General features: G+C 39.8%; 1 protein-coding gene across 3 annotated transcripts in view; it reads left to right on the forward strand.

Moving 5' to 3' along the window:
- efr3a (EFR3 homolog A (S. cerevisiae)) overlaps nt 1-13,858 on the forward strand; it is a 127,403-nt gene that overhangs the window by 62,234 nt on the left and 51,311 nt on the right. For all 3 annotated transcript variants that reach the window (XM_037787406.1, XM_037787408.1, XM_037787405.1), the window contains one exon: nt 9,236-9,357. In XM_037787406.1, coding sequence (XP_037643334.1) covers nt 9,236-9,357 — 122 coding nt within the window. The remainder of the gene's footprint in view (nt 1-9,235; nt 9,358-13,858) is intronic.

Here is a 13,858-nt window from a genome sequence, read left to right on the forward strand (position 1 = left end):
TAATTTTATTTTTTTCTCGTAAAGTTATGACTTTATTCTCGTAATGTTACGACTTTTTTCTCATAATATTCTGACTTTATTCTGTAAATCTCAGATGTTCTTTCCCTCAATGTGGCCCTAATACTCCGTAGCACATTGTCTCTTTGGCCCTCACTGCATTAGACTGATATACTATATACTTAGACTATAAACTGTGTTACCTTCATCACAATGATCACATGTTTTGCGGCTCCAGACTGATTTTCTTTAATGTTTTTTTTTGCCTTGCTGACCCGTGGTATAAGAGAAGGTGTATAAATAGCACGACATTAAGAGGACATTCTGGGTGTCATGAGGACACATTTTAGGCTTTTCGTGTGTCATTTGTACGCCACGTAGAAAAACTACGGTAACGGCCTCACTTAGGTTTAGGAAACAAAACCACTTAGTTAGTTTTAAGAAAAGCATCATGGTTGGGCTTAAAGTAAGTACGTACGCTACTGCCGGGTACACGCTACCCGAGAATCAAGATGATTTTGCGTCTGATTGCTCCTGAAATCGTCAGTAACGTGACTTCATATCCGTTTTGTATCCGTCAACCAAAACAAACCGTAGCGAGCCGAAACGAGAGAGCAGAAAACGTTGGAGGGTCAGCGTGGATACGACCTGCACCCTCACATGTTAAATCCAGCGTGGTAAACACTACACATCCAGTAAAGGATGGAAACACTTTGGGTTTCACACATTGACAGGAAAAGCAGAACTAGACAGAGCAGAGCTGAAGCTGCATGCTAACTCCGTCACGGACAGGAAACGTTATCGTATCGCGGTAACGTGGCGGTCGAGCCGCCGGCCGTCGCTCTCGTCTCCGTGGTCAAATGTAGCCGACGCTACGACTGTAGAGCACCCAGATACTGACATTTCTGTTAAATGCATTGAAACGGCCCCGATGGAGCTGACCATGGATGGATAAAGAGAACGGAGCTGACGGGAGAGCTAGAGACCACCTTGGAGAAGTTAGAGGAAGTAGTAACTACGTCAGGTTTTCAAAATAAGGTGTTAACAAAGGGAACTGTATATACAAAATACATCTATGGAAATAAGATTGATTGGATTATATTCACCAGAAGTATAAAACATTACATGTCCCTTATAGATTAAATATAAAATCCCACTAATCTGTGAGGGAAATGTCTTTATTCTTTGATTTCTGGGTTGCTGGATAATAAATAATTCCTGACAATGATCCTGATATATTTGACTTCAGGACATCTCTGACTACATACATGCTGAAAATCAAACATTTTTACTGGATTAATTTAGATATTTTCCAAAGTAAAAGTCCCTAGAAGTGGATGATTCAACTTTTCCCCATGGTCTAGTGTTAGTGTGTTAGTGTGAGCTCTACCTCTCCGTCTTTAGGACCTTTAGGTAAAAGGTGTTTTGAGCTGCCAGACGGTTGACGCTCTGGGCTCCAGATTCACAGCTTGAACTCTAACAAACCAACTTTCCACCAAATCTTGTGCAGTAACTTTTTGAAATATTCCGCTGACTAACAGACGGAAAGAAAGAAAACCTCGTGGGTGGACTGGATGAATCATTCTGTAAATAGCTTACACCACTAATCAATCTGAGACTGACATATTCATTAAAAAACATGCACCATTTATCACCTTTTAATGTAACTTCTCCTTCTTAACAACAGAGCAGCGTTTCTATTTTTACCCTGCCCAGCGTGTCACCGGAGTGTTTCTCTCCTGTCGGTGCTGCCAGCCATTCGCCGTTTCCACATTTATCTGCCAGTTAACTTTATCACAAGGAAATTGGCAGAGTGCGACGGCTAGAAGTGTCTCTCCCCTCCACTCTGTCTCAATAGAAGAGACACTCATCAGTCCACGCTCATGAAGCCACTGAGTCACACTCACAGGGGACTTTATTTATAGCCTGTGCCAAGAAAATCTCTATTTCTACTTGTCTGCTCAAACTTCTTCCCCATTTCCTTCTTTTTATCAGTTCCCTCATCAGGTCTGCGTACAATTTCTGGATAATAAAAAAGTTCTGGGACATTTATTTAATGAGTTTAAAGGACCAATAAGTAATATATTTACTGTAATAAATCATAAAATGACAACATAGTGTCACGGCAGTTCGTGAAATAATCACTAAATTTAATCTATTAGATTCGTTTACATGGACGTGAATTTATCTTTTTGTTTTCATGAAGCTCAGCACGACTTACGACAACGTAGTTTTTGTGCGTTTTCTTAAAACCACTTAATTAGGTTTAGGAATAGATCGACTTAGTTATGTTTAGACAACAAAACTACCTAGTTAGGTTTAGGCTACAAAACGACTTAGGTTAAGGCAACAAAACTACTTAGTTAGGTTTAGGAAAAGATTGATTTGTTTAGGTTTAGGCTACAAAACTACTTAGTTAGATTAAGGCAACAAAACTACTTAGTTAGGTTAAAGCAACAAAACTACTTAGTTAAGTTTAGGCAACAAAACTACTTAGTTAGGTTTAGGCAACAAAACTACTTAGTTAGGTTAAGGCTACAAAACTACTTAGTTAAGTTTAGGCAACAAAACTACTTAGTTAGGTTAAAGCAACAACACTATTTAGTTAGCTTTAGGAAAAGATCAGCTTGGTTAGGTTTAGGTAACAAAACTCCTTAGTTAGGGTTAGGGGAAAACATCATGGTTGGGCTTAAAATAAGTCGGTAAACAAAGTAAAACATGTACAAAAACAACTATGGAAAACACGTCTCAAACGTCAACAAAAAACACATGACACATGTCACTAATGTAACTTACACATCAAAGCGCCGGTCAACAACGGCCTCGAACACGAGTCTCCTGGTTAAAAGTCCGGTGTTTATGTGGTCTTTCTCTCATATTTAAACTCCGTCACTAACTCTTACCGTAGCATTCATACGTGGATGCGTTTACACTGCAGTCAGTACAGGATACATGGCGTACAAAAGACACGCGGAAATGAAGAAAGGCGTACTTATTGCACGCTAAACGCCTTGCACATTATCGTGGCATTTATACGCCCCTTTCGTGCGAACGGGCTGTAATGTTAGTTCATTTATTAAATGTTTTAAACTAACATTCTGGCCAGATCTTGCACCTTTTAAAGAGTTTGGAACAAAATGGAGACGAGATTACCCTTTAATTTCCCGTAACATGTGCCCAATTCAACACTTCTGAAATGGGCTTTACCAACTAAAAGTTATCTGAGTGAACGCTACCAGTAATCTGTATCTCCTCTGTTAGATCCCCCCCTGAAGCGTTTGTTGTCCTTCTTCCCTTGTGATTTCACACATTATCAGTTAGTTCACAGATGGCCGATGACGTGTCGGCTCCTCTTCTAACAGACGGACCTTCATCAGTCCACAGTGAAGTCTTTGTTTTCCTATGTTTGAGAAGCTCGGACCCAAAATCAGACGCTCTTTAAATCACCAAAAGGAATCAGAATTCAAAGAAAAAGTGTGAAACACAAGCAGTATGATGCGCTTTCATTAAGACACAGAAAATTACACACAAAATACAAAATATTGAAGTGTTATGATATTGCAAGTGTGTACAAGAGTACGTTTAAAATGCAATTCATTGGAATGAATTGTGTTTTGCATCACATCAGATAAAACTCTTTACACATGCAGGGTTCTAATAACTCACATTTGTTCCCCAAAGCATCATTCTTGCTTTTGGAAAGGCACTATATAATCCAATTTATTATTATTATTATTATTATTATTATTATTGGAAATAGTAGCTTGACAACATAATTTTTGCCAAAGATATGCTACTATAAAATTAGGGTTTTCAGTTTATTAAAATATTTAATCGGGATTAATCGCAAATTAATTGCACTTTTTTTTTTTGCCATGCTGGCTTCCATGGAAATATGAGCCAATTGGTGGGACGGTCTGTTGTTCCACCGCTTTGGTCCAACAAACACAGGGTTTCAGCCAGGCGACCGGTATTTTGTAAGTTAGGTTAGTGACGTTTGTAAATTGTTTTCCACACTAATGTAACGTTGTTGATGGAGAGTACTTTTAATCCCAGTGGGAAGTTATACCATGATAGCAAAAAGATAAAGTGCAAAAAACTATACAATACTGAGCAAGATACAACATTTACTCTACCACAATAGCTTAACAAAAAGAGAGGGTTTTTACATATATATATATATTTTAGGACTGTGAATCGATTAAAATAGTTAATCACGATTAATCGCAAATGAATCACACATTTTTTATCTGTTCTAAATATACCTTAAAGGGAGATTTGTTAAGTATTTAATCCTCTTATCAACATGGTAGTGGACAAATATGCTGCTTTATGCAAATGTATGTATATATCTATTATTGTAAATCAATTAACAACACAAAACAATGACAGATATTGTCCAGAAACCCTCACAGGTACTGCATTTAGCATAAAACAATATGCTCAGATCCCCCTTTTGAAAATTTGCCAAAGTTTAGCGCAAGTTTGGAGCTTATTATTTCTCCTCCTTCACAAGAAGCTAGTATGACATGATTACTTTTAAACTGAGCCTGCTACAACATAAATATCACAAGTTGGGTTAATCCCAACGTTAAAGAAATTAGTGGCGTTAAAACGAATTTGCGTGAACGCGTTAACTTTAATATAAAATGATTTAAGAGGTGCTGGATTATTTACATAATATTATCATATACGTATTATTAACATGATATCAATGTATCATTTCTAAAATACCACAGTTATCATCAGTACCGGTATATAGCGACACCTTTAATCTGGATCATTTTCAGCATTTTTAACTTGTAAAAGAAAAAGAAAAATGATTTAAAATGTTTCAAATTTAAAAATATTTCTTGAATTTGCATTTCACTTGAACAGAAGACGAAGCCTTTCACGTGAAGAGGATGAGTGCTTTAAGTAAAGCGTGGGTCATTACGGCTGGAGCTGAGGTTTCATCATATATATATATATATATATATACTGGAAAAAGAAAGTTCGGAAACTTCGGTGCAACAATCAGCATAGCGTTCTCCACGTTGTCTCCATACTTTGACCCTGCCGTCCAACTTTGGCAGACAGAACCTGGACTCATCACTGGACATGACATTCCCCCATATGTTCAGGTTCCATTGTCTGTGTTGTCAACACCAGCGCAAACGGGCCTGACGGTGAAGGGCAGTCATTGCAGGCTTCCTGGTAGCCTTATGAGAATACACTGTTTACCATTGGCAGAGCATTTTGTCAAATTTTTCTTGGGTGCTACCCACATAATCAGCTGTGCTGCTCATCCCACAAATACATGATCCTTACAAGTTGGACATCATTGTGAAGGTAAATAAACAGGCTTTCCAACGATGTAAAATACAATGACCATTAGCATTGTAACAACAGAGAAATAATCCACCAAACACAAGTTTCCGAACTTTGTTTTTCCAGTATATATATATATAGACTAATCAAAAAGCAACCAGCGTCATGCCTCAGCGATGCCTCGCGGTAAAGCAGTTTGGATGTTCTACAATGAGAAAATGAGAGCGAGTGATACAAACACCAGCACAATGTGTTTTACCTCCCCGAGGCCATTTTAAAGAGCTCAATAAAAGAAACACAAGAGGCATTAAAACGTTCCGTGAAATGAGCTGTTTTTACTCATCCATGCATACTGACTACACAACGAGTGGTAAAGAGTAAAACCCATTTATACAGACATCGCCACTTTGGTTAAGTTGATCATTACCCATCCACTCTTTATATTAGAGCAGAAGCACACGGAGCATTTGGAAACATTGAAGTCAATTAAACAAATCCTCCTCTTCTTTTAACGTGTCAAACACTCATTTCCTGAAAGTTCGAATGGAGGCTGCGAGATGTCTGAAGCTTCACCGAGCACAGAGGTGAAAACTTGTGAGGTCGTGAAACCACAAGTTTTTCTAACAAGAAAAAGCAACACTTTTAATTTTGACAGCCTCACAGTGATCAAGCTGAGCGAGGTTGACTTTTCTGTTTCTTTGAATTTAAATAGCGCCGTTCATTTTCTTCTTATACAAAGTTCCCTGCAATCAAACAACCCATTGCATGTTGTCCGAGGCCCTGCCTATACCTCTACCTGCCATTGCTTCATTTCCTGTATCCCCATCAAAAGGGACATCTCTGCACCTCCCTCTCGTCAGCGGGTGACAGTTTTGTCAAGAGAAAGTACGCAGGAAGTTAACAACTATCAGAAATCCTGGCATCTGCAGTTTATCAGAGCGCTGCCTCGTGAGTCCTGACTCAGGTAACAATGACGAAGACCTTCCCGGCCTGTTAACGGTTAGACGGGGACTTTTTTTCCCCTCAACAATCATCAAAAGTCTCTCCAGCTGCGACTGGACGGCCTCGAGGCTCACAGGGAGGAGACGTTTAATGTATATTTACTGCAGAGAGCTTCATCTACAGGCATTGAAGCTGCACGTATCAATATCTTTGAATCCATTGGTACCGACCATGTCATACTAGCTTGTCACGGAGGAGGCTACAAAGGGGTCCCTTGACCTCTGACCTCCAGATGTGTGAATGTAAATGGGTTCTATGGGTACCCACGAGTCTCCCCTTTACAGACATGCCCACTTTATGATAATCACATGCAGTTTGGGGGAAAGTCATAGTCAAGTCAGCACACTGACACATTTTTTATATTTATTTATTTATCTATATATTTATTTATTTTTTATCTGTTCCATTTTTTCTTTTACATTTTCATTTTCTTTTTTTTAACATTTTTTTTAACATATATTTTTTATTTTACACTCTTATTTTATATGTATTTTTGATTTTACATTTTTTTATATGTATTCATTTTCCTTTCAATTTTTATTTTCTGTATGTATTTATTTATTTTTTATATTTATTTATTTATTTATCTATTCATATATTGTATTATACATAAGTAAGTACACATACTACATATACATATACATTATACATACGTACCTGTGAGGGTTTCTGGACAATATCTGTCATTGTTTTGTGTTGTTAATTGATTTACAATAATAAATATATACATACATTTGCATAAAGCAGCATATTTGTCCACTCCCATGTTGATAAGAGGATTAAATACTTGACAAATCTCCCTTTAAGGTACATTTAGAACTGATAAAAAAGCGATTAAATATTATAATCGATTGACAGCCCTAGTACGGAAACAACGTAACATAAGTGCAGAAACGTAACGTAACAGCGGTTTCCTGTTTGAAAGTCCTGTGTTTGTTGGACCAAAACGACAGACCGACCCACCAATCGACTAATATTTCCATGGAAGCTAGCATGGCAAAAAGAAAAGGTCTTTTTTTAATCTGTATTTTTGTGTTGGGTATATTATATATATTTAGTTTTTGACCGAATTAAACCAAACTAAATCCGTTCAGGGGCCCCCCACACGACCCCCACACGACGCCCACGCTCAAGTCGTGACCAGACTTCCCCCTCGGCACCTCATAAACACAAAACCCAGTAATTAGTCCCCACCCTCTACAGCGTCTAGCGCCTGGATCCCCCCCCCCCCACTTCCTCTGCTGCAGCAACACAGTAACACGTTTGGGAAGCCACTCTCCTGTTCGCCAGCTGCCGGCGTTACCTCCTTCCATCTGAGCCATTAGCCCTGGAAAAAAAGGTTAGGTACAAAATGGAAGGAAATTACCAGGTAGAGCGGCGGGGGGGGTTTTGAGTCACCAATGCCGAACTGTACAGAGGCAATTTGTTGCAGTGGACAATGATAGGGGTTAGCGAGAAGCGCTACACAGCTGACTGCGAGGAGAGACCTCTCCAGAGGACGCTTGTTTTGGAGGGAGGAAATTATAGGCAGGACAAAAAGGGGGGTGTCTCTTTATAATGGTTTATTATCGTTCTCACCGTCGCTTCCAGTTCCAGTTCGGCGTTATTTTCACTCTGAGTCACTGGAAACGTCCTACGTGTCTTTGTGTTCTCGGCGCCATTTCAGACGTCCAGTTTTGTCTCTCCATTGTTGAGAGGTGAAGGTCGATTAGTAACTACGCCACCACTCTAACCTCTGATTTTAGATATTTAAATATCAATTCAGGCTGTCGGAGGGGGATTTACAGCAGTTTACATTTACTGATATTTCAGAGCCGTGGTCGGGGCCATAGATTCTAACTTACTGATATTTCAGAGTCATGGTCGGGGCCATAGATTCTAACTTACTGATATTTCAGAGTCATGGTCGGGGCCATAGATTCTAACTTACTGATATTTCAGAGCCATGGTCGGGGCCATAGATTCTAACTTACTGATATTTCAGAGCCATGGTCGGGGCCATAGATTCTAACTTACTGACATTTCAGAGCCGTGGTCGGGGCCATAGATTCTAACTTACTGATATTTCAGAGTCATGGTCGGGGCCATAGATTCTAACTTACTGACATTTCAGAGTCATGGTCAGGGCCTTAGATTCTAACTTACTGACATTTCAGAGCCGTGGTCGGGGCCATAGATTCTAACTTACTGATATTTCAGAGTCATGGTCGGGGCCATAGATTCTAACTTACTGATATTTCAGAGCCATGGTCGGGGCCATAGATTCTAACTTACTGACATTTCAGAGCCGTGGTCGGGGCCATGGATTCTAACTTACTGACATTTCAGAGCCGTGGTCGGGGCCATAGATTCTAACTTACTGACATTTCAGAGCCGTGGTCGGGGTCATAGATTCTAACTTACTGATATTTCAGAGCCATGGTCGGGGCCATAGATTCTAACTTACTGACATTTCAGAGCCATGGTCGGGGCCATAGATTCTAACTTACTGACATTTCAGAGCCGTGGTCGGGGTCATAGATTCTAACTTACTGATATTTCAGAGCCGTGGTCGGGGCCATAGATTCTAACTTACTGACATTTCAGAGCCGTGGTCGGGGCCATAGATTCTAACTTACTGATATTTCAGAGTCATGGTCGGGGCCATAGATTCTAACTTACTGATATTTCAGAGCCGTGGTCGGGGCCATAGATTCTAACTTACTGATATTTCAGAGTCATGGTCGGGGCCATAGATTCTAACTTACTGATATTTCAGAGCCGTGGTCGGGGCCATAGATTCTAACTCAGTGATATTTCAGAGCCATGGTCGGGGCCACAGATTCTAATGATGGCGTTGCCCTTCATCCAGCCCTCAAATCGCCTACTTGCCCTACGACTAGTGACACTAATGAACGTTTCTCTCATCTCTCTGTCCTCTCTCTAGTTTGTGAAGTTTGCCAACATTGAGGAGGACACGCCGTCTTACCACCGCCGCTACGACTTCTTCGTGTCCCAGTTCAGCGCCATGTGCCACTCTACTCACGAAGAGACCGAGACCAGGACCAGGTAAGAAGACAGAGACACTTCTCACATGAGACATGTGTCTTTTTTAGCCTTTTTAGACTAAACTCTTAGAAGTAACTAAGTACTTCCTCTTCTATTTATATTTAGATATTTACTGCCGTCATTTGAGTTAAAGAAAGTTGTTTCTTGCACTAATATCCTCCTGACTTGACCACTGGAAGTCATCCTACTCCCCAGACGGGTATTTCTTGTGTCCGACTGGTGCAGAATGCATCCAGAGAGAAAACAACGAGTGTCGGCTGTTTCCCAGATTCTTTCATTATCTTCATTTTTAAAAGCAAAACTAATCTAAATATAGTTCCAGAAGTGAGGCGGGTCCGCGACAGTGTGATGGATTGTTTAATTTCACTCTTTGGGCTCCCCCCCTGGAGCAGTTGTTAGCGCCGTTCACATTCATGAGAAAACAGCTGATTGATCATTGATACCGCAAATAGCTTCTCTGATTAGTTCTCTTCATGGGGTCGAATTGAGTCGGAGAAATCAGCTGCTTCAGTTAACCCTCAGTTAACCCTCTGAGACCCACAATAGGCCTGTTTTAGTCTTCTTTAGGTGGTTACAGGGGGTCTTTAGGGGGAGATAGCAGGTCAACACTTCATTTTACAGGTCTGCAAATTTCATGGTAATTAGGTGAAAATTAGCAAGTAACCTATTTGAAATTTCTGTGGAATTATTGCCAAATTACCCCAATATTTACTTGTAATTTGTAATTAATTTACAAAATGTATCAAAATGTACTTTATTATAAACATTATTTAACCGTTATATGCTAAAATAGCTTATCGTCTACACAAATGTAACCTGGTTATTTGCTAAATATCATCTATTTATCAGCAGACATGGAAATAAAGCAATTAACTATGTATTCTTTTCCTGGAAATGTATTAAATACATTACCAGCTATTGGGAAATAGCGGAATATAATTATTAAATAATGTTTATAATAACGTAATCTGGCAGTAATTCCAAAGAATTTTCAAATAGGTTAATTGCTAATTATCACCTAATTAGCATGAAATTTGGCAGACCTGTAAAAGGAAGCGTTACCGATTATTATTATGAAGACGTTTTACAGTCTGAGTCAGAAACAACCCCCCTCTTTTAATGCAGTGATGGATCGTACCATCCGCTCATCCAGCTGGGGGGAGGGGCTGTAACACAATCACCCCCCACCAGCGCAGGTCTCATCCCACTTGAATCCTATGAATACAGAATTAAATATATCTCCTCCTGATAGCCATATTTCATGGATCTTCTCCCTCCCACTGAGAGCACACACAACACCACCGCGGGAGAGCCTCGCTGCACTCGGATTGAAGTGCGGGCATTTTGAAAGACGCATTGATGATGAAACGAAGAAGACAACTTGGCTTATGATGTGAAAAGCTGAAGTGATTTACAAAAAAAGGGGGTGGGAGGTTTACCTGCCTGAAATGTCTTATTGTGAAAAGGAAATCCCTTTTTTATCGCTGTAGGATCTCGTTTTTGTTGTTCTGGCATCTTTTCTATTAGTAATAAAAACAATACTTGACTCACTAAATTAATAGCATGAGATCAGGGAAAACAAAGTCAAACAACAAGATGCATCCATTCTTTGAGGAAATGAAAGCAGATGGAGCCAGCACCGATCTGAGGCCGAGGGAAGAGGATCATTTGAGAGTAATGGGTAGTGCGCGGCAATCTTTAGAGACATAAAACAGCAAATCCACAAGAACTTGAGGGGAATAACGAGGCTGTTTATAGGTGGAAAAACATTCCAGGAAACCCAACGCAACATCTTCAGTGAAAAGAACCAAGTAGAGCCGGAAAGTTTCGGGATGTAAACAAATACGTTATTTTGATTGATTGTTTTTTCCGGTCATAACTCCGTCCATCGGTTAGATACAATATTAGAAACATCTGTATAATATAACATAGTCACAAGCCTCTCTCAAGGTTCCACGGTGGAGAGGAGGTTGTGTTGCTCTGGCTCTATCTATCTGGCGTGGAGAGGAGGTCGTGTTGCTCTGGCTCTATCTATTTGTGCGTGGAGAGGAGGTCATGTTGCTCTGGCTCTACCTGTTTGGCGTGGAGAGGAGGTCGTGTTGCTCTGGCTCTACCTGTTTGGCGTGGAGAGGAGGTCGTGTTGCTCTGGCTCTATCTATCTGACGTGGAGAGGAGGTCGTGTTGCTCTGGCTCTATCTATTTGTGCGTGGAGAGGAGGTCATGTTGCTCTGGCTCTACCTGTTTGGCGTGGAGAGGAGGTCGTGTTGCTCTGGCTCTATCTATCTGACGTGGAGAGGAGGTCGTGTTGCTCTGGCTCTACCTGTTTGGTGTTTAATCGATTGGCAGCCCTAATTGATAGATAATTGTATTGAATTGCACTGAATTGAGAGCTACCAGGTGTATTCTTTGGCGGAAATGCAGAAAATAAAAGATGTATGTGAATAGAGAGAGCTCTCTATTATCGCCAGGCAATGAATGAACAGCCAAATAATAATAATAATAGTAATAGAGTAATTGATCATATGAACAAAATACCAACATGTTTTATTATTCACCTGCTATGTGAAACAATTTAAGGAAAAAATGAGCCTGTTGTAGGGAGCAGGATGTCAGACAAACACACTTTCTTCATTATTTTGAAGGCAGAGAAACTCTCTCTCTCCCTCTCTCTCTCTCTCTCTCCCTCTCTCTCCCTGTCTGTCTGTCTGTCTGTCTATCTGTCTGTCTGTCTGTCTGCCTGTCTATCTGTCTGTCTGTCTGTCTGCCAGCCGCATTGTTAGGCTGGTAAAAATAGCTTAGCAACGGCAGCGAGGCTCAGGTGAGGCTGTGACACCGCATAGCACTTTCCAAGACGACTTCTCCCTCTAATACAGACGAGCAGCGTATATTAAAACAATACCTGAAGACTTCTCTCTCAGTCATCGTGAGAATAACTTCCCTCCTCCAGTATTACTGCAGTTATTTACAACAATGTGACTGCAGCAGCTGAGACCTGCATAGAAATCTCCATTTATATATATGTGTGTGTGAGTGCTGGTGTTGGTTGGGGGTGTGTGGTACGGTGAGAGCCTGGGGATGCTGGGATTATTTTCGAGTTGGCTTGATACCTCTCCGCCGCCGCTGTTAACAGTATGACTTCTCACTTTGCTTTTTTTTCTCCTGTATTTCATTATAACATTCGGCGGCGTCTCGCTGTAGGTGGAGAGGAATTCCCAAATAGGTTTTTCTCTGGCGGTTATTGGATTAGGCCTAAGGCGAGGTCACCCGCACTGCTTTTCATATTATTGCTCATACGGCTGTTTGTGTCAGAAAAACCGAGAGGAGAGACAGAAATAGTAGATGGTGCAGTCGGACTCAGGCTGAGCTCTGCAGACCCTGTCGACTCCAGGCTTTTTCTGTCTGGCACATTGGAGAGACTGGAGTGTGTGTGCGTGCGTGCGTGCGTGCGTGCGTGCGTGCGTGCGTGCGTGCGTGCGTGCGTGCGTGCGTGCGTGCGTGCGTGCGTGTTTTAATATATTATGTAGTGCTGGAAATGATATTAAAATATTATTAAGATGAGTTTCTTTGGAGTTGGAAGTTGAAGTTGAGAGAGAGACAGAGTGAGTCATCCCTGCAGAGAAACTCTCAAAGTACACTGACGGGTGAATTCACGCTGATACAGAAGAAGCAGACGGGACACAAATCCCGGTCTCCACTTCCTGTTTGTACGCACACCAAACCAAACCAAACCAAACCAAACCAAACCAACAACCACCTGAATACTTTTTAGAGGCAGTATAAGTTCGACATTACTTCATGTCAGAATACAGCATCAAATCGATCAGATTACCAGTGCTGTCTTCATGCTTCACTGGATAGTGACACTTGCGTGAGCACAGCTTTTCAAGACAGCAATAACCCTGTTTGAACAAACAACCAGTTTGGCTTCTTTTCCAATTAGGACAGTTTCTTTTTGTGTTTTTTCTTTGCTTTATGTTTGGACATTATTGTGCCATTCATACTAGGGCTGCAACTAATGATAATAATAATAATAATAATAACTATTATTATTATTATTATTATTATTATTATATTTTATACTTTTTAATGATTTAATCGATTATTTGTTGGAGCCCTAATTTCTTATCTAATTTTTTTTACTTTTTTAATTTATTTATTTATTCATTTATTCATTTGTTTATTTATTTAATTTTTTATATTTTTTTACTTTTTTTCTTTTGAATTGATTCAAATATTTAATCACAATGAATTGCATGATTGTCCAAGTTAATTGCAATTATTCGCAAATTAATAAATTCCTATTTTTTATCTCTTCAAAATGTACCTCAAAGGTTTTATTGATAACATTTTTATGTAAACGAATATTTTTTTAAGAAAAAAAGAAAAAAGTGCCGAATAAAAGTATATCTTTTCCTGAAAAAAATATGATTTGATTATTATTAATAACAATAATAATAATAATAATAAAAATTGTTATTATTATTATATTTAAAAAATTTAA

This window comes from Sebastes umbrosus, chromosome 12, assembly GCF_015220745.1.
Source record: "Sebastes umbrosus isolate fSebUmb1 chromosome 12, fSebUmb1.pri, whole genome shotgun sequence".
Classification (NCBI taxonomy): Eukaryota; Metazoa; Chordata; class Actinopteri; order Perciformes; family Sebastidae; genus Sebastes; species Sebastes umbrosus.